General features: G+C 61.2%; 1 protein-coding gene across 1 annotated transcript in view; it reads right to left on the bottom strand.

The window, feature by feature from the left end:
- Positions 1-495: 495 nt before the first annotated feature.
- NTSR1 (neurotensin receptor 1) overlaps positions 496-23,057 on the bottom strand; it is a 46,660-nt gene continuing 24,098 nt past the window's right edge. The window contains exons 2-4 of the mRNA XM_019426350.2: positions 6,341-6,542; positions 2,265-2,355; positions 496-1,390 (exon numbers count right to left, since the gene is read on the bottom strand). Coding sequence (XP_019281895.1) covers positions 1,141-1,390; positions 2,265-2,355; positions 6,341-6,542 — 543 coding nt within the window. The 3' untranslated portion in view covers positions 496-1,140. The remainder of the gene's footprint in view (positions 1,391-2,264; positions 2,356-6,340; positions 6,543-23,057) is intronic.

Below are 23,057 nucleotides of genomic sequence, written 5' to 3' on the forward strand. Positions count from 1 at the left end.
CCAGGACAGGGACCAGGCCTCCTGAGTCCCGAGTCAGGGCTGCTCCCAGCCGCTGGCCAGCCCAACGGTCTCCCTTCAGGCCAAATACGCTCCTGAGCCCAGGGAGAACCTGGGCTTTTAAAAAGCCTGTACCTCTCTTTCCAGGCACTTCTGCCACTGTCTCCTTTGCCTCGGGGACCGGCCAAAGCTGGGAGCAGGCCACCCTGCCTGGAGACCGGCTCTTCCAGACCAAGGAGGCGCCTGCCCCTCTGGGTCCCCGGAGCCGGGGCTGCTGCTGGCTGGCTGTGACGGACGACGCTGGCCGGCGGGCTGGCTGTACTCACGGCTCCCTGTCCTCACCTGTGGCCGAGTCCCCAGAACTGGCGTCTCTCTGGGACCCGGCCAGCTGCCCTCCACTCCAGGGAGCCGACCCCGAAGCAGCTCAGAGCTGGGCAGCGGGAGCTCACCCGCACAGCGGACAAGAGCACGCGGGCCGTCCCTGGCCTGGCCCGGGGCAGGGGGGTGTGGAGACAAGACTCCGCCGAGCCGGCCTTGCCTCCGCCAAGCCAAGAGGACTTCCAGGGCAGCCCCCCAGTGGCTGGCATCCCTGTGGAGCCCGCTGCTTTGGCGAGGAGGCGGGAGAGGAGGGGGAGGCCCGGGTCCGGCCAATGCCCGGCACCCCGACCCCCGGGTGGTCTGTGGGGACACAGGGAAGCTTCCCGGGAGTCGCCCTTGGAGGGGGGCCGTCTGGCTGCCTGCTGTACCAGAGGAGGGTAGGGGTCCTCTCCTCGCTCCCCCGGGGCGCCAGGACCTCGGCCGGCCTCTTCCAACACCCCCCCCCCCACCCCCCGCCAGAGGCACTGCCGCCCCCAACGCCCGCCTGGCCCGACCCGTGCCTTTCATTTCTGTCCACCCTCAACACACAGCCGTCTGGGAACAAAGAAGTCTGCCTTTCACCCAGCACTAATTTGTCCTCATTACAGGCCCTTTCTGGATCCGGGAGAGGAACAATCTCTCCGTGGCGTTCAAAGAGGAGAGGAGGGAGGGGTGGGGCGGGCTGAGGGAGAAGCTGAAAGAAGTGGGGCCCCGGGCCTCGGCGGACCCCTCCGCCGCCCCAGGGGTGGGGTGGGGGGGGCTGCCGAGCGGCGGGGCCCCACCCGCCTAGTACAGCGTTTCCCGGGTGACGTTGCTGGAGAACGTGTGGTTGCTGGACACACTGTTGGTCCTCCTGGAGAAGGCCGGCCTCTTCCTCCTGCGCCCCCACAGGGGACAGAGGCAGGCCAGGGTGGACAGGAAGGCCTGGCGGAAGTTGGCGGAGACCAGGTTGTACAGGATGGGGTTGATGGCGGAGCTGATGTAGAAGAGGGCGTTGGTCAGCATGTAGAAGTAGTGGTAAAAGTCGTAGAGGAACCTGGAAGGGAGGGGCGAGGGCCGGGCGCTCAGACCCCGCGGCCCCCACGCGGGGGTGGGGCCTGGCAGCCCCCGGCCAGAGGGAGCGCGGGCTCGGGCGGTGGCTCGGGACAGACGTTTAGAAAACGCCTTGTCAATTTGTGACACGGGGACATTCGTGGTAAGTTCCAGGACTCCGGCTTGTCTCGAGAAGCCGGACGTCGTGGCCACACCCCCGCCGAGCTGGGCTGGGGCCGTCCTCCCTGGGGGGTGCGGCCGACCCGCCCAGCCGCCTCCAGCGCTCCCCGCGACACACCTGCCCTTCCGCTGGCGGGGTCCCAACACAGCTGGGCTGCGGGGCTCGGCTGCGCCCCGGCCTCAACCCAACAGCCAGGGCGGGAACCCCTTCCCGGCCTCCTGGGCGGCAGTGTACCTCGCCCTCAGGGGAGGGCGTTCTGGAAGCTTCTACACGGCCTCCCGGACTCCTCCCCCAGATCTTCCTTCTGCTGGTTTTGCCGTGTGTCCCGTGGCTGTGGCTCCCCCTGAGTCCCGGGGGTGCTCCTGGCAGCTCAGCCAGCCTGTGGTGGCCCAGCCCCCCTCCCACATCCAGCAGGGCCGGCCCTTCCTTGTCTCTGTCTAGATCTCTCAACTTGTCTCGTGCCCGCTCGCTTAGGGTCTGCTTTCCTTCTCTGCTGCTACCTGCTCCCGGGCACCTGTCCCTCTGTGAACTTCGTCCTTCCCCCGGCCCGGTCACAGCCACACCAAGGACGTGTGGGGACGTGACCGGCACCCTTGTCCTGAGCTGCTCTGCTCAGCACCCCCCCCCCCGCCCTCGCCATGCCCATCTGCTGTGGGAGCTTCTCCCAGCCCGAGCCCCACCCCCTCCTGGTACTCACGGGGTCCACTGCGTGTCTGAAATGTAGCAGAACATGAGACGCCGGACGTGGTAGGGCAGCCAGCAGACCACGAAGGCGATGACCACTGCCCCTGAGACACAGAGAGAGGTGGGTCTCCGTGGGGTGAAGGGCCGTGTCCTGTTATGTGCGCAGGAGACCTAACACTTGTAAAAGTGCAGACTCAGGGCAAGCTCTCTCAGCATCCTGACGACATTTTGTTTTGCAGAAACAGGAAAACCCATCTTAAGATTCACGCGGAGTCTCGAGGGACCCCAGAAACGGTTTGGGGAAGAACAAAGATGGAGGGCTTTTGCGTCCTGATTTCAAAACCTACCATGAACCCACAGTAATGAAAACAGTGTGACACTGGCTTAAAGACAGACATAGAGACCATGGGATAGAAAGAGAGCCCAGAAACAAGCCTCACGGATATGGTCAAATGACTCCCTATGAGGCTGCCAGGACAGGACCATTGAGAGGATGGTCTCTTCGACAAACGGTGTCAGGGAAACGGGCAGCCACGTGCAGAAGACCCCTACCTCACGCCCTATACATGATTAGCTCAAAGTGGATCAAAGACCTGAAGGTAGTAAGAACTATGAGTCCCAAATTCTTAGGAGAAGCGGAGGGCGCAAACCTGACGATGTTTAACTTGGCAGGGATTTCTTGGATAGGGGATCAAAGGACACAGTCAACAGGATGAAAAGGTAGCACACAGAATGGGAGAAGGTATTTACCTAGCATATCTGCTCAGGGATTAATATCCAGCATACTCAGAGAACTAAACTTCAACAGCAAAAATCAAACCACCCGATTAAACATTTAAAAATGGGCAAAGGGCTTGAGTAGACATTTCTCCAAAGAAGACACACAGATGGTTAATCGGCACATGAAAAACTGCTCAACATCACTCATCATTAGGGAAACGCAGTCCCAAACTATAGTAAGATCCCAGCATGCCCAGGATGGCTACTATTAAAGAAAAAAGCCCTCAGAAAATAGCGATTTCTGGTGAGGATGTGGAGAAATTAGAACCCGTCTGCGCTGTTGGCGGAAACGTAAAATGGCACGCCTACTTTGGGAAACAGCATGGCAATTCTTCAAGACGTTAAAAACAGAAGTACCCCAGGACCCGGCAATTCTACTCCTGAGGGTGTTCCCCAAAGAACCGAAATCAGGGCCCCGAGCAGACGTTTGTACACCAGCAGCACCACTTACAATGGCCACAAGGTGGGGCAACCCGAGTGTCCGCCAACAGATGATGGAATATTACTCAGCCTTAAGAAGAGGGAAGTCCAACTGGTGCCACAGCCTGAGCCTTAAGGACGTTGTGCTCGGTGCAATAAGTCAGACACCAAAACACAACGATTCCACTCCCATGGGGCCCCGAGAGTAGTCAAATTCAGAGACAGAGGAGGTGGCAGTTGTCAGGGGCTGGGGGAAGGGGGTGGGTGGGGGCAGAGTCTCGGTTTGTAAGATGAACACATTCTGGAGGTGGATGGTGGCGACGGCCACACAGTGTGATGAATGTACGAAATATCACCGAACGGACACTTAGAAATGGTCGAGACGGTAAATCGTATGCTATGTGCGTTTTTCTGTAATTAAAAAGGGAGCGACAGAAAAGCCAACCGCTAGGGAAAACCCGGGGCTGGCTGGCCCGGTGCAGAGAGGAGCGCGGTCCCCGAGACAGCACATCCCCATCCTGGGACTTGGGCGCAACTTCAGGAGGTGCTCGGTTTGGGGCCCCGGAGACCCGGGCCTGGGGGAAGCCCCCCGAGGGGAGGGCTGTCCTACTGGCAGCAGTAGGAAAAGGGTTGGTGGCATGGGGCTATTCCGGGAAGCCTGACCCTGACAGGGCGGAAGCAAATGCTGGGACCCTGACCACTGGACACAGCGTGCTGCTCACTGGACATGAGGTGACTGTGAGCTGAGTAACTCTCTCATCGATAATATCGCGATGATCAATGCTGAAAGGGCAATACTTTGGAAATACTAAACCTAATGGATTACTAAAATTAATTTCATCTATGTCTTTTTACTTTTTAAATATGTTGCCACATTTCAGTGGTCACTAGACCATTTAACATTTAACCGTCATATATTATGACACTCTGGACCTCTTTCTTCTAAGAACCAGGGGCCTCTGAGGGACAGGTGGCCTGGGGCAGAGGCCCAGAGGCCTGTCTGCTGGGGTGAGGGTGACAGCAATTGGGAAGGCTGCTGGGCTGGGGGGAGGCACAGGTAGGTGGTCAGGGTGGGGGGTTGGGTAGGGTGGGGCTGCCTTCAGCAGAGCACGGCGGGGGAGGCGGGTGCTTGAAGAAAGAACTCTCCGCAAGGAGGCCACCTCTGGGCACAGGAGACACCCTCATGGCATCCCACATAAGGAGCCCCACACCCACATGAGTATAAGCTCCACCCAGGGCTCTCCTGTGACAGAGGCTGGCTTGGGACCTTTGTAGGGGTGGTCTTCAGGATTCCTAGAATGTGGGTCACTGTGCAGGGGCGCTGCTCTTCAGGCCTCTTTGCCTGGCACCTGACAGCACGTGATAACCCCACCTCTGCTGCTCGATGACTGTGTGAGCGAGCTGCCTGACCCGGAGACGTGCTCAGGGACTGAGCGAATTGAATTGGCGAGTGGATGAGTGATCAGACAGATGGGTGGACAGATGGAGGGATGGATGTGTGGATGGCTGGAGGGATGGGTGAACGGCCGGGTGGACAGGTGGGTGGGTGGGGTGGGTGGATGGACAGATGGATGTGTGGATGGCTGGAGGGATGGATGGGTGGACGGATGGGTGGGTGAGTGGACGGATGGGTGGGGGGATGGATGGATGGATGGATGGATGGATGGATGGATGGATGTGTGGATGGATGGATGAATGTGTGGATGGATGTGTGGATGGCTGGAGGGATGGGTGGACGGCTGGGTGGATGGGTGGGTGGGTGGATGGGTGAGGGGATGGATGGATGGATGGATGGATGGATGGATGGATGGATGTGTGGATGGATGGAGGGATGGATGGGTGGGTGGACGGATGAACGTGTGGATGGCTAGAGGGATGGATGGGTGGGTGGGGGATGGATGGGTGGGGGGATGGATGGATGGATGGATGGATGGATGGATGGATGTGTGGATGGATGGAGGGATGGATGGGTGGGTGGGTGGGTGGACAGATGGACGGATGAACGTGTGGATGGCTGGAGGGATGGATTGGTGGACGGATGGGTGGGTGGGGGGATGGATGGATGGATGGATGGATGGATGGACGGACAGATGGACGGATGAACGTGTGGATGGCTGGAGGGATGGATTGGTGGACGGATGGGTGGGTGGGGGGATGGATGGATGGATGGATGGATGGATGGATGGATGAATGTATGGATGGCTGGAGGGATGGATGGGTGGGTGGGTGGACAGATGGACGGATGAACGTGTGGATGGCTGGAGGGATGGATAGGTGGGTGGGGAGATGGATGGGTGGGGGGATGGATGGATGGATGGACGGACGGACAGACGGATGGACGGACAGACGGACGGATGGATGGATGGATGGATGTGTGGATGGATGGAGGGATGGATGGGTGGGTGGGTGGACGGATGGACGGATGAACGTGTAGATGGCTGGAGGGATGGATGGGTGGATGGATGGGTGGGGGGGATGGATGGGTGGGGGGATGGATGGATTGATGGATGGATGAATGGATGGATGGATGGATGGATGGATGGATGGATGAATGTGTGGATGGATGGAGGGATGGATGGGTGGACGGATGGAGGGATGGATGGATGTGTGGATGGATGGAGAGATGGCTGGTGGGTGGATGGAGGGATGGATGAATGTGTGGATGGATGTGTGGATGGCTGGAGGGATAGGTGGACGGGCAGATGAATAGGTAGAGGAGTGGAGTTAAGAGCACCAACCCCTGGCTGGGGCTGACCCTTGAGTCTCAGCTCGGACTGCTCCGTTTCCCGGGTCTTAAACTTTGCCCTGTTTGGCAGTGTGAGGCTCACAGCTCTGCCAGCCCCTTGCCGCCACCCGGCCCATCCCCCAAAGGGCCCGGCAGTTACGTACGTAAGACCCGAACGCCGTGCCGCAGGGCCTGGACCCTGCCAGGCTCGATGGACATGTTGAATGAGCTGTGTTGGTCCCCAACTGCGCACACCTGGCCTTGCTCAGATGCCTGGCTGACCATGATGGTCAGCTTGTTGGCGATGATGGTGTTCAGGACGGAGATGACCACCATGGGGAACACGAAGGACATGAAGGTGTTAACCTGCAGGGACAGAGCAGGACAGCCATCAGGCTGGCGTGCAGGGGACGCTGCCCGCCCTGGTGCCTGTCCCTCCGGCTGGGGGTCTGAGGCCTGGAGTATGGAAGGTGCTTGGTCTTTTGCGTCAGGCTTGTAGACATACCCCCCACTTCCTGCCCATTTCCTACCCACTCCTGGCTCAGAGAGCGGTCACGGAGTCTTTGCCATCTCAGGGAGCCACTCTGCATGGGGTTCAGCCTGTAGACAGTGTGGTGTGCCCTGGTCGCGGTGAAGGGCTGGGGCTCTCTGTTTCCAGCTCTGGACACAACATGTCATGGGTACATCCCTGAGCATGGCGCTGCCCCTCCAGGAAGGCTGAGCCCAGCCTCTGTCACCCTGGATGCAGACAGCTCACGTCTGGACAGAAATGGAACGCCCTTCCCTGCCCCGCCACCCCCCCCCCCCCCGCCTCTCCACGCATGAAAAGTGCTTCTTACTGGCCCCTCTAACTTCCGTGTCCTTTGCACCTGGGGAAACTGAGCCACAGACAGGGGCTGGACCTGTACAAGCCCGAGTCTGGCCTTGCCGGGACACCAGGCTGAGACGGACATTCGCAGCCACCTTGCAGGGGTGGCCCTGGTGGGCAGCAGGGAACGGGTCCCCCATGGAGCTGGACCTAACGCGGCCACCGCCTCCCAGGGCAGCAGCATAGCAGCCTCGAGCGGTATAAATCCACGCGTGGCTTTTTATTCTTCCCGAGCGCTCCTGTTGTCTGGCGCCCCTTGCTCCCCCACGTGGCCTCGCCCTCAAGATGCCACAGCGGGTCTGTCCGTGGTCGGCTGCTCCGAATGTTCATTTTGAACTTCACGTTCAAAAAAGCTTTTGGTTGTGCCTGGCTCTGCCGGGCAGCTGCAATCCCTCTGGGGAGTTCCAGGGCGTCTGCGCCCGGGGTTCCCTGGACCCCGGGCTGCACCCCTGCTACCTCCTAACTCGCTTTGCCCGCAGCCCTTGAGAGCAGAGCTAAGGGTCCTCCACGATACGCAGACATGGTGTCTGCACCTCTGTCCTGCTCATGCAAGCAGGGGCCGGGGGGACCAGTGGCCACCAAGAAATGCCAGAGGTTCCCAGATGGGGACGTTGGCAGCTTTGCTCCACGGCCCTCTTGGCGGTCAGGCGTCTGTCCAGAGCGGGGCAGGCTCACACGCCTGCTCTCTTGAGGGCGCTGGCTGAAGTCTCCAGAGGCCCTGCCTACCCACACAGTGTTCCAGAACCCACCTGGGAGATGGAGAGGGCCTCCAGGAGGCGGTGGCCGGAGGAGACCTCAGTGCCATCTGAACAAAGCTCTGCTAGACTAGGGTGAACGGGCCCTCGGGAGGGCCTCTCCCACACGCTGGCCCCAGTGCCCATCACTCACTGCCGGCCCGGGGCTCCTGACAGCCCCTCCACCAGGCACCCTTCTCCCCCACGTCCTCAGAGCTCGGGAGGCCCGAGATGGGGCCCCATCCCAACTCCCTTGGTGAGGACGCTGTTGGCGTGCGGCGGGGCGGCTCCGGGAAGGCTTCTGAGGCTCCTGCTGGGCTGCGGGCTGGGCAGGGGTGCAGGGGGACGCTGTGTCTGGGCCCAGGAGACAAACTGATTCCCTGTGAGTCATCGCAGCCCGGTATTATTTAAACAGAACAAACGTATCCAACACAGATTTTAAATGTCAAAACATTTAAGATACCATACCTCGCTGAGCACAGGCAGTAGGGACCGCTGCCTCAGAGGGCAGGTGGGGGCCACGGGCAGGGGCCAGGGCCCTGCCTGGTGGGTTAGGAGGTCTGGTGTGAGGCCCGCTGCGGTTCCCCTTGATCCTGAGGTCTGCAGCGAGGAGAGGGGGCCTCACCCTGCAGGCCCGCCCCAGTCAGAGGCTGGGGCCAGCCCTGACTTCCAGGAGCCGGAATGCCTCTCCTCGGCATCCCCCACCCCTGCAGCCTGGAGGTGGGCATCGATCTGGATTGCGGAGGCACTGGGGGGGCACTCCTGGCTCTGGGGGCTTGCCTTCTCTTGTCAAAGCTCACAGCACGGACGGGGGCCCGAGGCGGCCTACCCGCTGACAACGAGTGAACAGAAGCACCTCTCATAAGCCCGGTGCAGAGTCTCCGGGAACACTGTAAATGTCTTCCCAGGAAGGCAAGGAGGCCAGGCGAGGGAAGCCAGGGCCTCCCCAGACGGGTAGGTGCAGGTGTGGACGCCGTGCCTGGTCTAGGCATTTGTCCCAACAAGACACAAGACTTGGGAACAGACAGGCTGATGCTAAAATGCAAATCGAAACACGTCATCTAAGAATGGCCAGGAAAGCTCTAGAAAGGAAGAGCGATGGGTCAGTACTGGGCAGGGAGGCGGCAGCCTACCACCCACTTACCAAATACTGACCCACGAGAGAGACTTGGTGTGGACACTGGCACAGGGGGAAGGGTGGACGCGGAGATCAGTGCAGTGGAGACGGGCCAGAAATGGCGCCCAGTGAGGCAAAGCGTGGTTCTGGGTAAAGAGGGCAGCATGTCAGGGAGAGGGGGCAGGAGGGTGGCCGCCTGCAAAGCCAGGAGACTGGACCCTCAGGGCCTGCTGTCTCCGCCCCCTTCCCCGGGCCCCTCCCCTCTGCCTCCCTGCAACTGCCCACCCTCCAGGTCCGTCCAGTCGTCCAGTCGGCGCATCCCTAAAGCTCTAGGTGGGCCCTCCCTGGACAAATGCAGGCCGTTTCCGCAGCCCTGCACCATTTACACGTATCTGGTGAGAGCCGACCCCAGGCCTCTTGTTCAGGAGGGACCTGGGGCAGGGGTGGGGGAAGATGCGGGGGGGCGCCGCCCGGCCTCGCTGGAGCTCCTACAGCCGCCGTCTGCAGCCACTGCTCCCAGCCTCTCAGTTTTTCTTCAGCAAAATAAGTATTTCCTTATTCCCCTTAGGACAATCTGAATTGGTTCCCGAAACTTGTACCCTAACTCATGGAGATCCCACACCAAAAAAACAAATCCAGATGGAGCAAAGATTAAAACCTAGAAAGGAGAGCCACAAAACGGTACGAAACTGAGGGAATTTCAAAAATAAAGTTCAGGCACTGCTATTAAAAAAAAAAAGAATGATGGAAAAAAATCAATTCTCTCAGCCCTCGGAGAAATTCCTGTCCTGCCGCGTCTCCAGACATTCCCGTAACCCCAGCCCCGGCCATCCTGCCTCAGTCTCCCCATGGACTGTGGCAGCTTCGAGCTGGACCCAAGAGGCCGGCAGGAAGCAGACTGCCCAGTGGGAGCCTCCAGAGGCCCAGGTGCTGGCTTTGTCAGCCCAGCACCTCCCTCCCAGAGCCTGTCCTCCGTCCCTGACGAGGTGGTTGAGCGCCCTCCCCTGTGGCCCCGACTGACCGCTGGGCGAGGTCTGGCCACAGCGGCCAGCCTGCTTCGGGGAGGTCAGGTCTTCTGAGCCCCAGGCCACAAGTTGAGCTGCCTCCCCGCCTCCCTCCGTCCCCTGCCTCTGGGCTCTGCAGCCCTGGCCGGAGTTGGAAAGCCCTGAGGCGGGCAGGGCCTCCAGGAAGCAAGGGTTGGGGGTGGGGAGGGGAAAAGGGAGGGAGTGGGGGGTTTGACCTTGGCCTCAGACACCGCTGGTGGTGCGCTGGCTGGCTGGATACGGCTTTGGGTGGTTCCAGAATGGCCTCTCAGCCTTAGCTTTCTCACTTCTGCAAGGGGGACAGTAAGAGTGCTCAGCTCAGGGCTGAGAGCACGGTCCATACTCAGTGGCGCCCAGGATGTTACTGGGGGACCCGCTTGGGGACGGAGCCAGGACGCTCTGAGGCGCTGTCACCGCCAGTCCTGTCCGAGGACTCGGGGCTGGTGTCTGCCCCCCAGCACTTGTAATCTCGTGAGGGAGGTGGAGCGGAACGTTGAGCAATAAAAAGGAGGTGTGCATCTAGGGACAGAGGTCTCCCTGGGAGGCAGGGCCGGCGCCCAGTCCCGGGGAGGGGGGGGGGTGCACACGGCAGGCCTGCCAGCCTTTGAGAGGCACCACCGTGGATGCGGGCAGCCCGGCCCGCCTCCAGGCCCTCGGTCAACCAGGGGGTTCTCCACTGAGACCCCTCTCCTTCCCCTTTCAAAGGGCCTAGTCTCACTCCTCCCTTCTTTTGTTCTGCACTGGGGCCCAAGCCTCTCTACTTAATCCCACGTGTTTAGAGAGAGAGATGGCCCCCGGGCTCACACTGCTTCAAGGCTCAACTAGCAGCCTGCGGTGAGCGGAAAGGCACAAAGCAGGGTCGGGTCGTTCGCAAAACCCAGAGGTTCGGCTTCTCGCCCAAACTCTCCACTGTAGAGACCGCTGGGGCCTCCTCGGTGCCTGGAAGAGGACCCCCTCCCCAGCAGATGAGCAGCCCCAGCCCGGCCCAGGCTCACAGGGGTGGCCCCTGCCAACTTCCAGCTCAGACTCCAGTGGAAAGAACGTCCCTCAGACCCAGCAAGTGTGGCCCACGACTCTCCACTGGGACAGCCACGGCTGCTGAGGGCGGGGACGGCCAAGGGGGGTCATCCAGAGTCCTGGTGTGCCACCGTCCCTCAGCGCAGCCTCGCTCGAAAAGCAAAAATCCAGGAACAACACCATCTGGGCTGGTTGATAAGTTACGACGCGTCCACACCACGGGGCACCCTGTTGACATCGGGAATGAGGCGGACTGGATGCTCCAGGGTGACAGGTGAAAAAAGCAAGCACAGAGCAGCCAGGTGAAGTAAGGAGACAGCTCCACGCTGGCGTCCCCAGGAGGGAAACCCAGCAGAGACCGACATGGGCGGGGAGGGCCTGGGGAGCTGGGAGGCTCCTGTCATGTCCTCCTGGATCGAGGGCACAGGGATGGAATAAGGGCACACTTGGTCTGCTTCTCCTGCATGTGTGTCCCTTGCCCCCTTGGTTACATGAAAGTCACACGTGTCACCCCGCCTCCCCAGGACCGGGAAGCGTGAGGGGCCTAAGGGACCAGATCTCAGCGGCTATGTCCCCATTCCAGGGGTGGGCCAAAGGTAAGAAAAGGGGCTTGCAAGGTGACACAGCCCAGGGTTTCCCATCCCTCGTCTGACAAGCACCCTGGCGCTCTAGATGCTGCTGGGACCTGGAGTTCAAATATCTGCCACCCAGCAGGGACACATAGACACGGACCAGTGTCTAGAGAACAAGACAGGGCACCACGGAGCTGCACACCGCTCTGTGGGTCAGTGCTGGCCACAGGCCTGGGCTTTGGTGGGACAGGTGGAGGACCAGGGCAGAGGACACGGCACGTGACCTGGAGGGGTCATGCGAGTCATGGTTAGTGTTTGAAAGGCCAGCACAGGGAGGAGGGCCCCAGGCACTGGATGCCGCCTGGGGCTTAGCTCGCCTGCTTCCGGCTGCAGGTGTCGGCCTATCCGACACAGCCCATCCCGCCACGACGGCCCTAATAGGCAGACTCTGGCTCAACGTAGAAAGGACATTTTGAGGGCCTCTAACTTCCCCTTTCTCGAAACATAGACTTTAGCTAAGCATGAGCGGGATGCTTTCCATGAGCCAGAGAGCATGCTCGGAGCCCTGCCTGCACTTCACTGAATACACATGTCAAATCAACAAGGCAGAAGCTGTCAGTATTCACACCTAATCGAAGAAGCAACCCAGACCCAGCTGTGAGCCCGGACCCAGTCTGACTCACAGCTGGAGTGCCCACCTCCCATGTCACGGGACGTCTTACAGGCAGGCAGCAGATGAAAGGAAGATGAAGCATCCATTTGTATGGGCAAGAGCCACACCAGGGTGCGGGACCTCATCCTCACACGGGAAGCTTCTCTGGGCATGTGGCTTGCCCTCAACTGCCCAGAGAGAATGCTGTTTTTGGGTGAGTGCAAATTAAAGAAATTTTTTTAAAATTTTATTTTGGAGACAGAGAGTGAGCAGGGGAGGGGCAGAGAGAGAGGGAGACACAGAATCCGAAGCAGGCGCCAGGCTCTGAGGTGTCAGCACAGAGCCCCACGCGGGGCTCAGACTCACAAACTGTGAGATCGTGACCTGAGCCAAAGTCAGACGCTTAACTGACTGAGCCCCCCAGGTGCCCCGAGTGCAAAATTTTGAGAACAACTTCTAGTTCAAAGATCATGACTCCTTGGTGATCTCCCAGAGCTGAACCTCTGCATTTCTCTCCGTTGATCTCCCTTCAGCTCCACTCTGGTCCCCATGCTCCTCTCTGGCTTGAAACTTCTGGAAGAGGCTGGGCAAGTCACTGGGGACTCAGTGAGAGACGATGCTCCAGCTCAGGAGGCTGGGGGTTCAGCACCACGGACAGTGCCACCAAAGCCGATGGTGCCACTGGGGGCCTGGGGTGGGGAAGACCTGGGGTGGGGGGTCAAGGAGTGGGGGGGGGGGCAGGGGTGAGGGGCTGGTGTGGGGGAGGTGGGCTGGAGTCGGGGAGACCTGAGGTGGGGACCCCAAGCCAGCTAGGAGCAGGGGCCATCAGGAACACTCCAACCGTCTCTAGACGCTTCCTATCTCGATGAGAAGGGGGCGAGCACCAGTAACCTGTGTAGGAGGCACTTCCCCACGGCCCCGCCCGCTGCTCCTGCTGCAGGCAGCCCTGCACTGGGGAGGGAGTCTCCCTCCTGTAGTGCGGGAGCCACAGAGGCCACAGTCTGAGAGTGAACTTGAGAAACAGGAGCTCCTCTGGAGCCACATCCTGTCTGTTCCTGGCGGTACTGCAGGGCTGGCACCAGCTGGGCTGCCGGGAGACCCTCAATCGGATTAGGAAAATCGCTTTCCCAGGACGCCTGCCCCTTCCTGAGGACCGGGGAGGCATCCTCCAGAAGGAGCAGGATGGCCGCTCCCCTGGGTCGCAGGCTGGAGGCGCACCGGGGGCCCGGCCTTGGCTGAGAGTTGGGGGACTCACGAGCCCCCGCGGCAGCTGGGATGGCGAGCTGCCTCGTGGTTATGCCGGCACCTCTCAAAACCACACGGAAGCCATCCGTACGGTGCGGCAAGCTGTCGGGGGGTGTGGGCCGAGGGCCTCTTTGCTGTGTTGTCAAATATCTGTTGGCTAACAAGCCCGTAAGAATGTTCAAATCAGTGGGACATCTGTTAAGTGGCAACAAACGGGCTTTAAAAATCCTTGACAAGGACCCGTGGCAGAGCCGTGAGCGGGTGTGTGGCAGTCTGACCCTGGGGCACGGCCCCCACTTTTGTGCCCAGCGGAAGGAGGGCAGGAACCTTAGTGGTCACCTAACGCACAGAAACCATGGCCCATGTGGCGTATGCCCGGCTCTTGTCCCTACCCGCCCCTCACGCTGTGATGGTGACCCTTTTCTTGCGGTGACAAAGTCCGTCTTGCAGGATGGCTCCCGGTGTGTAAGAACCGGCTCCTGCCAACCCCACCACGCAGGTTCGAGCCGATCTGACCAGGTTTGCTAAGCCCTTTGTGTGAATTTTCCTAAATGCGGGGAATTAATTCGACTCTGACGGATTACGACCAACTCACGCAGCACAGAGCATTCTGGAGGTTTTGCGTGAGCCTTTGACAGAGTTCGAGGCGTCGGGGCTCTGCTCCATGCCAGGAAAACCTGGGGACCCGGTCTTGATCAAGACCCCAGGGTGAGGGGGGGGGCACACACGGATGTGGGGGGTGGGTTTCCAGGGAGTTTAGCAGATCCCTCGGCTGTGCCTGGGGGAGGGGTTCGGAGAGGCGGGGAGCTCACACACCGAGGGGCCGAGAGTGCGAGCAGGAGCACCGACTGCCGGTCGGCAACGCGGTCGGGAGAGCGGTGCAGGACCAGGGCTCGGCCTGGGGGCTGTCCCCACCTCGGTGCCGTCGCCCGCCCTGTTCCCCGTGTTCCCGGCATCACAGGCAGATGGACGTGTGGCCCCACAATTGTGTTTCCTTGCCACGTAATTGTGTGCGCAGTTTAGCAAATATCCTGTTCCTTCCCAATTTCGAATTACTGTCCCCTTGGCCACTGTGCTCCGGAGGACATCTGCTCTGTACTCATCATCTCCGCTCCTCCCAATAGAATTAGTGCCCTTTCCCTGCTTTAGGTGAATCTGATTATGGTGGACCCAGAGCCGAGTGGCCGGTGTGAAGGAGGAGGGCCGGGGGCAGCCACTCATACCCCAAGCCCAACTCGGCCCGAACGTGGCTCTGGTTTCTTCCCACGCTGACCAGCTCCTGGGCCCGGACGGGAGTCTGTGGCCTGGCTTAAGTCCCAGCGGTGACACCACACGCTCCCTCGGCCAGGCTTCCTCCGGGGCTCCTGTCCCCGGACGGCTGTGACCTCAGAAACGGTGGTGGGGTCCTCTGCCCCTGCTCCCGCCCAGGGCCACCCAGCGAGGGCCCTGGCTGTAGCTCTCAGCAAAGCGGGAAGGCCAGCCGGCGTGCGGCCCAGTTACCCCAAAGCGGGCAGCCGAGAACTTCTTCCTTCCATCCCGAGGACACGGCGCGTGACGAGTGGGGCCCCACTCTGCTTTTCTCCTCTCTAGCCGCAGACTCTGCCACAGCAGATAGCCCTGGCCAGTGGATTTGAGACTCGCGGTTCTCCGTGCATGAGTGTGCGAGAGAGGGTCGCGGTGGGGGCGAAGGGCCGAGCTTCCTGTTTCTAGATACTGGAGCGCAGAGCAAGGCGGGCCCGGATTGGGGTCTCGCCAGACGACTTGAGTGCGTCCGTTCCCAGGCCGGGCCTGTCTCCCGCCTATAAAGAGGGAGGTGGGCCGGTCCATCTTGAAGACCCCGGTCCTCGGGAATGAGGGCGGCCCGGGCCGGGCACTGCTCGAGGACCACACAACATACCCCTGGTCTCCGGCTCCTGTTCTCGGGAAGATGGCAGCTTGCTGGAGGGACTCCACTGCCCGCGGCCGTGGACGCCTGGCACTGTTGGTGTTCCGAGCCCACGAGGGCAGAGGGCCGACTGGCTGTAGGGAAGCCTCGCTGTCCGGAGGGCCACGACTTCCCAGTGTTCCACTCGTGGACCATCAGCTTTTCTATTCTCTTGCGGGAGCTCAGTGGCAGCTGGGGCAGCTTAAGGGGACTGGGCTGTGTGACTCAGGCCTCCCCATGATTCGGGCTGTCACCTGGACACGGGCCCCAGGCAGCGGCTTCTTCCCAGCTCGGGAACCGCAGGCTTGAGCAGGGACATGTCCTGCCCTGGCGCCTCCTCTTGGAATATTCTGGCACCTCCTGGCTGCGCCCTCCCTTCTGTCTACCCATGCCCTCCTGGGTTCACCAGCCCGTCGTCCTGTCCTCTGAATGCACCGGCACCTGGGCTCACCATCTGACCTTCAGAAGCATTTATTGAGCATCTGATGTACGCGGGGTGCTCTGCACAGACTGAGGTGAGTGCAGAGGACAGATAAACACACACGACTCACGGTGGGCACGAGACACAGGCTGGTGGGGGGACAAGATGGGTAGGGCCTGGGAGCCAGGGGGGGCCCAGGCCCGGAGAGATGCCACGGTGGCCTGTGTTAGGGTGGTGCTCACGGGGATGGACACGGTGGGCCACCGAGGGAGGACCCAGCAGTGTCAGGCAGGAGGAGTCAGGGAGAAGCCAAAGGGGGCCCCATGAGACTCAGCCTCTCTGGTGGACCCGGGGGCTGCACCTCAGAGGCGTGTCTCCTGCTTTAACACCCCCCCCCACGTGGACATCTTGGCCGCTAATGTCCCCCCCCCACACACACCGGTTAGAGGGTCCCCCTAGCTTTTTCCTCCAACAACCTGAGTCTCCTTCTCTTGCAAATGTCTCAGCAGAGATGCTTTCCCGTCATCATCAGCCCGTCCGGGAAGATGCCTTTCCTCGGGAGCCGGGGCATCCTCTCCCCCGCCTACGGCGACCCCCTGAGGCGCATGCCAGGCATTAGTGACACGCGACTGGCTCTGCTTCAGTAGGATCAGAGGAAGCCGCAGTGTGGGGCTCTCGGGCTGCCCTCCCGGCCGGGCCCGGGCAGGCGGAGATGTGGGCAGAGGCAGGCAGAGGGCGAGAACCGTCCGTCTGCCCCTGGGAGCACGCGGGACGCCCCGACAGGGCGGGGCCACCGCAGGCCGGCGGGCCCGGTGCTGCCGACCCAGGTGAAGAGTGCAGCCTCGGGGGGTCCGGCTCCTTCAGGGCCGTCATCCGATGCCCTGTCCACCCCGGCCCCTCCACGCCCAGCTGGGTTTTCCCCCCCGACGGCTTTGCAACGGCCACTCAGAGGCACTCGGAGGCCTCGCTCTCCTGGCGTGGATGCTTCCCGCTCCCGGTGGGCAAAGCGGCACCGGAAGGCGCCGACGTGGCCACCGTGCGGCAGTCAGCGCGTGAGGTCTCCGCTTCCCGCGGTCGGTCTGCTGTCATTCCGGTGAGCTCGGCCGCAACGAGACAAAGCCTCACCAACACAGAGGCTGCGAGGCAAAACCCCCAGCCCAGCTGGGGGCGGAGTGGACACAGAGTCTTCCTACAACCGGGTAAACAACTTTGAGGCCGCCCTCTGGGCTGGGAGACGTCCGACCGATGGGCTGCTGTCCCTCGAGCCCCACGCCTGGTTCTGGCTCTCTGCACCTGCTCTGTCCCCCGACCGGCTGCCCCACACCCCCCTCAGTGGCCCGCACCTTCGCGATCCCCAGGACCTCCCGGAGGCCTGAGAGCCCGCCTTCCTAATCGTCATGGGCAGCCTTGGCACTGAGGTGTCACCTTGGGGCCGAGCCCTCCCCTAGACACCCTAGGCCAAGAGGCAACTGTCACGGGTCCCTCCGCTAACAGGACTGCGCCACGGACTCTCAGCTCCCTGCCCGTGGAGGAGGGTCCTCAAAGACTGCTGATGGCTTCCCGCGCCCCTGGACGCGCTCGCCTTTCGCCATGTGGCTGGCCGCTGCTCCCACAAAGACGTGGGGCCTGCGGCCCAGCCCTTGCCTGTCCTGGCTCTGACCTGTGACACACAGCGCAGTCCTGCCTTCCAAGCCGGGCCTCGTGCTTTCTGCTCCCAGAACGTGGCTGCCACAACGTGAGAAAACCCGACTTGCCTCCTGGACAGCAAGGCCTAGGCAAGAGCCAGCACCAACCTGCAGATGGGCGAATGAGGCCGTCTCAGACTCATCCAGGCCTGTGGGGCCACCAGATGACGGAAGCCACATAAGTGGCCCCAGCTGAGACCAGCTGAGCCAGCCCAAGTCCCATCCAAAGAATCACAAGCAATGTTACTGTTTGAGGCAACAAGTTTTGGACTGTTTTGTTGTGCAACAGAGGCCAGCTGACAGCGGGGAGAGAGAGTCAGAGAGAGGGAGGGATACAGAGAGACAGGCAGGGAGAGAGAGAGTCAGAGAGAGGGAGAGAGAGAGAGAGAGAGAAGGAGGGAGAGAGAGAGAGGCAGAGAGAGAGAGTAAGAGAGAGGAAGAGAGAGATAATCAGAGAGAGTGAAAGTCAGAGAGAGGGAGAAAGAGAGAGGGAGAGAGAGAGGAAGAGAGAGAGAGAGGGAGGGAGAGAGGAAGAGAGAGGGAGAAAGAGAGAGGGAGAGAGAGAGAGAGGAAGAGAGAGAGAGAGGGAGGGAGAGAGGAAGAGAGAGGGAGAGAGAGGGAGGGAGAGAGAGAGAGAGGAAGAGAGAGGGAGAGAGAGGGAGAGAGAGAAGGAGGGAGGGAGAGAGAGAGAGGCAGAGAGTAAGAGAGAGGAAGAGAGAGATAATCAGAGAGAGAGAGTGAGAGTCAGAGAGAGGGAGAAAGAGAGAGGGAGAGAGAGAGAGGAAGAGAGAGAGAGAGGGAGGGAGAGAGGAAGAGAGAGGGAGAGAGAGGGAGGGAGAGAGAGAGAGAGGAAGAGAGAGGGAGAGAGAGGGAGGGAGAGAGGGTCAGAGAGAGGAAGAGAGAGAACCTTAAGCAGGCTCCACGCTCAGTGTAGAGGCTGATGTGGGGCTCGATCTCACAACCATGAGATCATGACTCGAGCCAAAACCAAGAGTTGGACACTTCGCCGACGGAGCCTGCCAGGCGCCCCAGGGTTTTTAAATTTCTCTGCCCCCCCCCCCACCCCACGACACTTTCCCTTTGAAGAGAAACACCCCTCGCGTAAGTAACATGCAACCCACCCCGGGCGCTGACAGGAAGTTCAAGAAGGCAGGGGGGTCGTGGCGCAGCTGACGGGGCTGTCCCACCCCAGAAACTGGGGGCTGGTCTTATAAAGACAGCTGAGGTGGCACCTGCCGTGTGCAGAGTCGGGGTCAGGGGTGTGAGGAGGGCGGAGGACAGTTTTCTTTCATTTGTGTTTCCTGCAAAGAGGCTCATCAGTGTCACCTACGGGTCTCACTTCTTGGAAAAGGAGCAGCGTGTAACGGAGCCTTGCAGGAGGAGAGCCGGCTCCTGGCTGGTGGGCGAAACTCAAGTGTGCAAACGGGTGTGGGCCCTGGGCAGCTGAGCCCGGGGTGGGACGGGTGGGCCTGGGTCCTTCGAGGGCTCTGCGGTGTGATGATGTCGACGTGGGATCCTCCCTCGATCCCCACTATCAGCAAACGCCGGTTCGTGCTTCGTGCGGCTTACGTTCACGTGCATTTGTGTGCCTGTCTGCGCACGGGTATAGGAGCGTTTCTGTGTGTGTGCACGTGCTGTGAATGTGTGCACGTGCATGTGTGCTCATGTGTTTCCGGGTGTGTGTGCATGTGTGCACGCGTGTTTCTGGGCGTGAGTGTGGGTGCACTTGGCTTCCCCGTGTGCCCCTCTTTTGCTATCGGGTGGCACAGAACCCGGGAAGTCACTTTGACAAGGAAATGCCTCATGACGGCGAGGGGCTTGGGGACCTCAGCCTCCCGCCTTCGTCCCGTTGCCCCCAGATTCTGAGCAGACCCCCTGCCCCCTGAACCGGAGGGGACACGTTTCAGGACAGGGTGTCCGCTCAGCTAACACGTGGGCCCTCACGTTCACGCTTCTGCAGACGGCGACTGCAGCTCTGGGCAGTGCGCGGCCCTGGCAACTGGGTTCAGCGGCGAGGACGGTGCCGGAACACGGGCTCCGACTCTGGCGGGCAGACCAGACCCCCAGGAAACGGGGATCGGTTGGAACCCCAGTTCTCGGGGGGACCCCTTGGCCACTTGCCCTCCTGGGGGGGCTGCCCTCCTCCCCTCACGGCCTCACAGGGACCGAGGGAACCAGCAAACCCCACGGCCGGGCTCCGCCCCCTTCCTCCCGCACCTCTGATGCCCGCCCCGGGCGCGCCTGCCTCACTCTGCCCAGAGGACGGAGATTCCACCACAGACTGAAGGGCGTGTCCCCCCAAATTCATATGCAGGATTCTGGCTCCCAAGGATACGGTGTTAGGGGGTGAGGCCTTTGGGGTGATGAGGTCGCCCTGATAACAGAGACTCCAGAGAGCTCCCGCCCCCCCTTCCTCCGTGTGAAGACACCGCAGCCGTCGTGACCCGGGACTCGGGCTCTCGTCGGACGCGGGATCTGCCGGTGCCCTCGGCTCGGACCTGCGGCCCCCACAGTTGAGAGGCACACGTGGCCGCTATTTGGAAGCCGCCAGTCCCCGTCGGAGCGGCCAGAGCGGACGAGACAGCTCTCAACGGTTGTGAATCTTCCAGAAGCAATGGGGCAGGTCTCTGGGCCCGAGGCCTGGGCCACACCTGGGCCCGGGGGCCACTGGCCTCAGTGCAGGGTGGGGCCACCCCCTGGGCGCCACCCCTCCACCCGCGAAAGGAATTTCATCTCCTTCCTGGTAAGGTGCTCGTCACAGACACAGAATTGGCTCGCTTGTTACACGTGGAGTGTTTCTAGTAGGATCTGGGTCTTTGTCGGGGAGGGGGGCTCTGGCTGGACCACCAGCAGCCTCTGCGGAAAGCAAACGAGGCATTCCGTCTGTCCCCTGTGAGGGTGCCCACCTCTCCCGCCGCCACGCTTATGGCGATTTGCGTAACTGAAGGGGGCTGTCCGGAGCTCCGGGAGGGGACAGGCCGACCTCTCTGGCACAGACAGAGGCCAGGTGTCCCTGAGCACCAGGTAAGCATGCGGCGGGCTGGAGGGACAGCTTACCTTCCGTTTGGCCGGCGCATGGCCATTTATGATGGGACACGTGTTTGTGCTGTCCCCACCAGTCGGCTGCGTGGGGACACAGCCTGGCGCTCCAGCCATGGAAGCACTTCCAGGGTGAACGGCAGGCAGAAGGCACTGTCTCAGTGCCCTCGGGCTCCTGTGACCACAGCCGTGGCCCGAGTGGCCGACAGACAGCAGAAATCTGTTTCTTGCAGCCCTGGAGGCGGGGGTCCGGGACTGAGGGCGCTGGTGTGGAAAAGGGGCGAGGGGGGTCTCTGGCCTCTTCGTACAGGGGCGCTGACCCCGTCCTGGGGGCCCCACCTTCTGACACCATCCCCCAGGGGTCAGAGCTTCAACATATGAATTTGGGGGCGAGGGACAAAAACATTCAGTCCACGACAGCTGGCAAAGGGAGGGCCGAGCTAACCCGAAGTGGGGGCGCCCTGACCTGGGGCAGCGTGGACGGGCTCTGGAAAGGCACACGGGACAAGCTGGGTGTTCACAGACAGGCAGCCCCACCGGAGAACACCAGCCCCTGGGACTTAAAGATTCCCAGCAGCTACAGTAGGAGCCGAAACGGGTGAAAGTAACTTCAGTAAAATAACTTACAACTCAGCACGTCCAAAATACTATCGTTTCAGCACGTAGCCGGCATAAAAATATCCGGAAAATATCGACTTCTTCCCTGCACACCAGCTGTCGGGATCGCGGGTGTGCGTTTCACCCTCTGGAGGCTCCTCGTGACCCACACCAGCCAGCGTGCTGGACGGGGCAGCTCTCCAGATGCTGAGGGCGCCAGAGGTCTCACGGGCGGGGGGCCCACAGGGCGCGAGCCAGGGAAGGCACCCTCCTTTCTTACTCCAAGTAGTTGAGCCCCGAGGGCAGGATGCTGGGGTGGGGACGGGGAGCACCAGGGGTCAGCGGCACAGACCTGACCTGGGACAGACCTGTTCCGGGGCCATCCTGGCTGTGTGTCTGACCAGATGGCTTCCCCATCCGCAGCCTGAGTCTCCTGATCTGTAAATGGGGACAGTCCTAGGAGCCCCCAGCCCAGAAGGTGGCCCAGAGTCAGCTCTTATTAAAAAATGCTTATTTAGGGGCGCCTGGGTGGCGCAGTCGGTTAAGCGTCCGACTTCAGCCAGGTCACGATCTCGCGGTCTGTGAGTTCGAGCCCCGCGTCAGGCTCTGGGCTGATGGCTCGGAGCCTGGAGCCTGTTTCTGATTCTGTGTCTCCCTCTCTCTCTGCCCCTCCCCCGTTCATGCTCTGTCTCTCTCTGTCCCAAAAATAAAAAAATAAAAAAAAAAATGCTTATTTATTTTTGAGGGAGAGCAAGCACGAGTGGGGGAGGGGCAGAGAGAGGGGGCCAGAGGATCCCAAGCAGGCTCCGAGCTGTCAGCACAGAGCCCGACCCGGGGCTCGAACCCACAAACCGCGAGGTGATGACCTGAGCCGAAGTCGGACGCTCCACCGACTGGGCCACCTGGGGACCCCCAGAGTTATCTCTTAAAACTGTAATTAGTGGTGTGAACCATCACGTATGGGGCTGTCTGCCCCAGGGCTTCGCTGAGATAACACGCGAATGACACATTTATCACAGTAACGCCTGCTCACCCAGCTCAGAACTTCCCCAAGTCGAGAGTGGCCATCCCAGGGCAGTGTCCCCCCTCCCCGAAGCTGCCCACCCGTGTTCTTGGGGAGGTGGCCCTGAGCTTCCCAATCTGGGACGCCGGAACGGACCGGGGACGGGGTCCACACCCCGGGAGGCCGCCGTCCCCGCAGACGGGGGTGGGGGTACGAGCGTCAGCCAACGCCTCCCTCGGAAACCAGCTGCTCCCCTCCCCCACCCAGCGCCAACGACGACGTCCCCCCAGAGCCGTGACTCTGAAGGAGCCTCCGGCCGCCTAAGGCCGAGGCCGCTTCCCCATTATGCCTGGTGATCGAGATTCATTTTCTCTGACACATCTTCTCCCCGGAAGATATTCACATGCTGTTTATGACATTTAAATTGCTTGGAATTTGCAAGTCCCATGCTGGCGTGAATATTCATGGCTGTGTGTTACCCAAGCTCGTTCTCTCTTCCGTGGCTCCCAGGGCGCAGCTGCCTGGGGGGCCACGCCTCTGCAGTGAAGTGACAAGTCGTACTGATGCCTGTGGTGGCTTCTCGCCAGAGAACGTTCTGGAACCTGAAAGCCACCAGAGGTCCCTTTCACCAAGCCGTCATGGCTGTGGGCCACCCCCCCCGTGACCCCACCAGGCCAGACACAGAGCCAAGCAAGGGCAGGAGGGCTGGAGGGAGTGCAGGAGCTGGGTGCTCAGGCCTCCTGTTTGACCTACTTTTCTTAAACCAGAGGGGGCTGTGAGGGGCTCTGGTACCGACGCTCACCTTGGCCGTGGCCGGGCCCCCCAGGACATGCCGGCCGCCCCCCTCCCGTCCTCCACCAAACACGGAGCTGACAGCATCGGGGATGCGCTCCCAGTGGCCACGGGCACTGACAAAGGGCCACGGTGCTGTCTCTGAGCCTCGACGGCCGGAGGCAGCCAGGGG

The sequence above is a fragment of the Panthera pardus genome, unplaced genomic scaffold (assembly GCF_024362965.1).
Source record: "Panthera pardus isolate Hobbes unplaced genomic scaffold, ASM2436296v1 HiC_scaffold_25, whole genome shotgun sequence".
Lineage (NCBI taxonomy): Eukaryota > Metazoa > Chordata > Mammalia > Carnivora > Felidae > Panthera > Panthera pardus.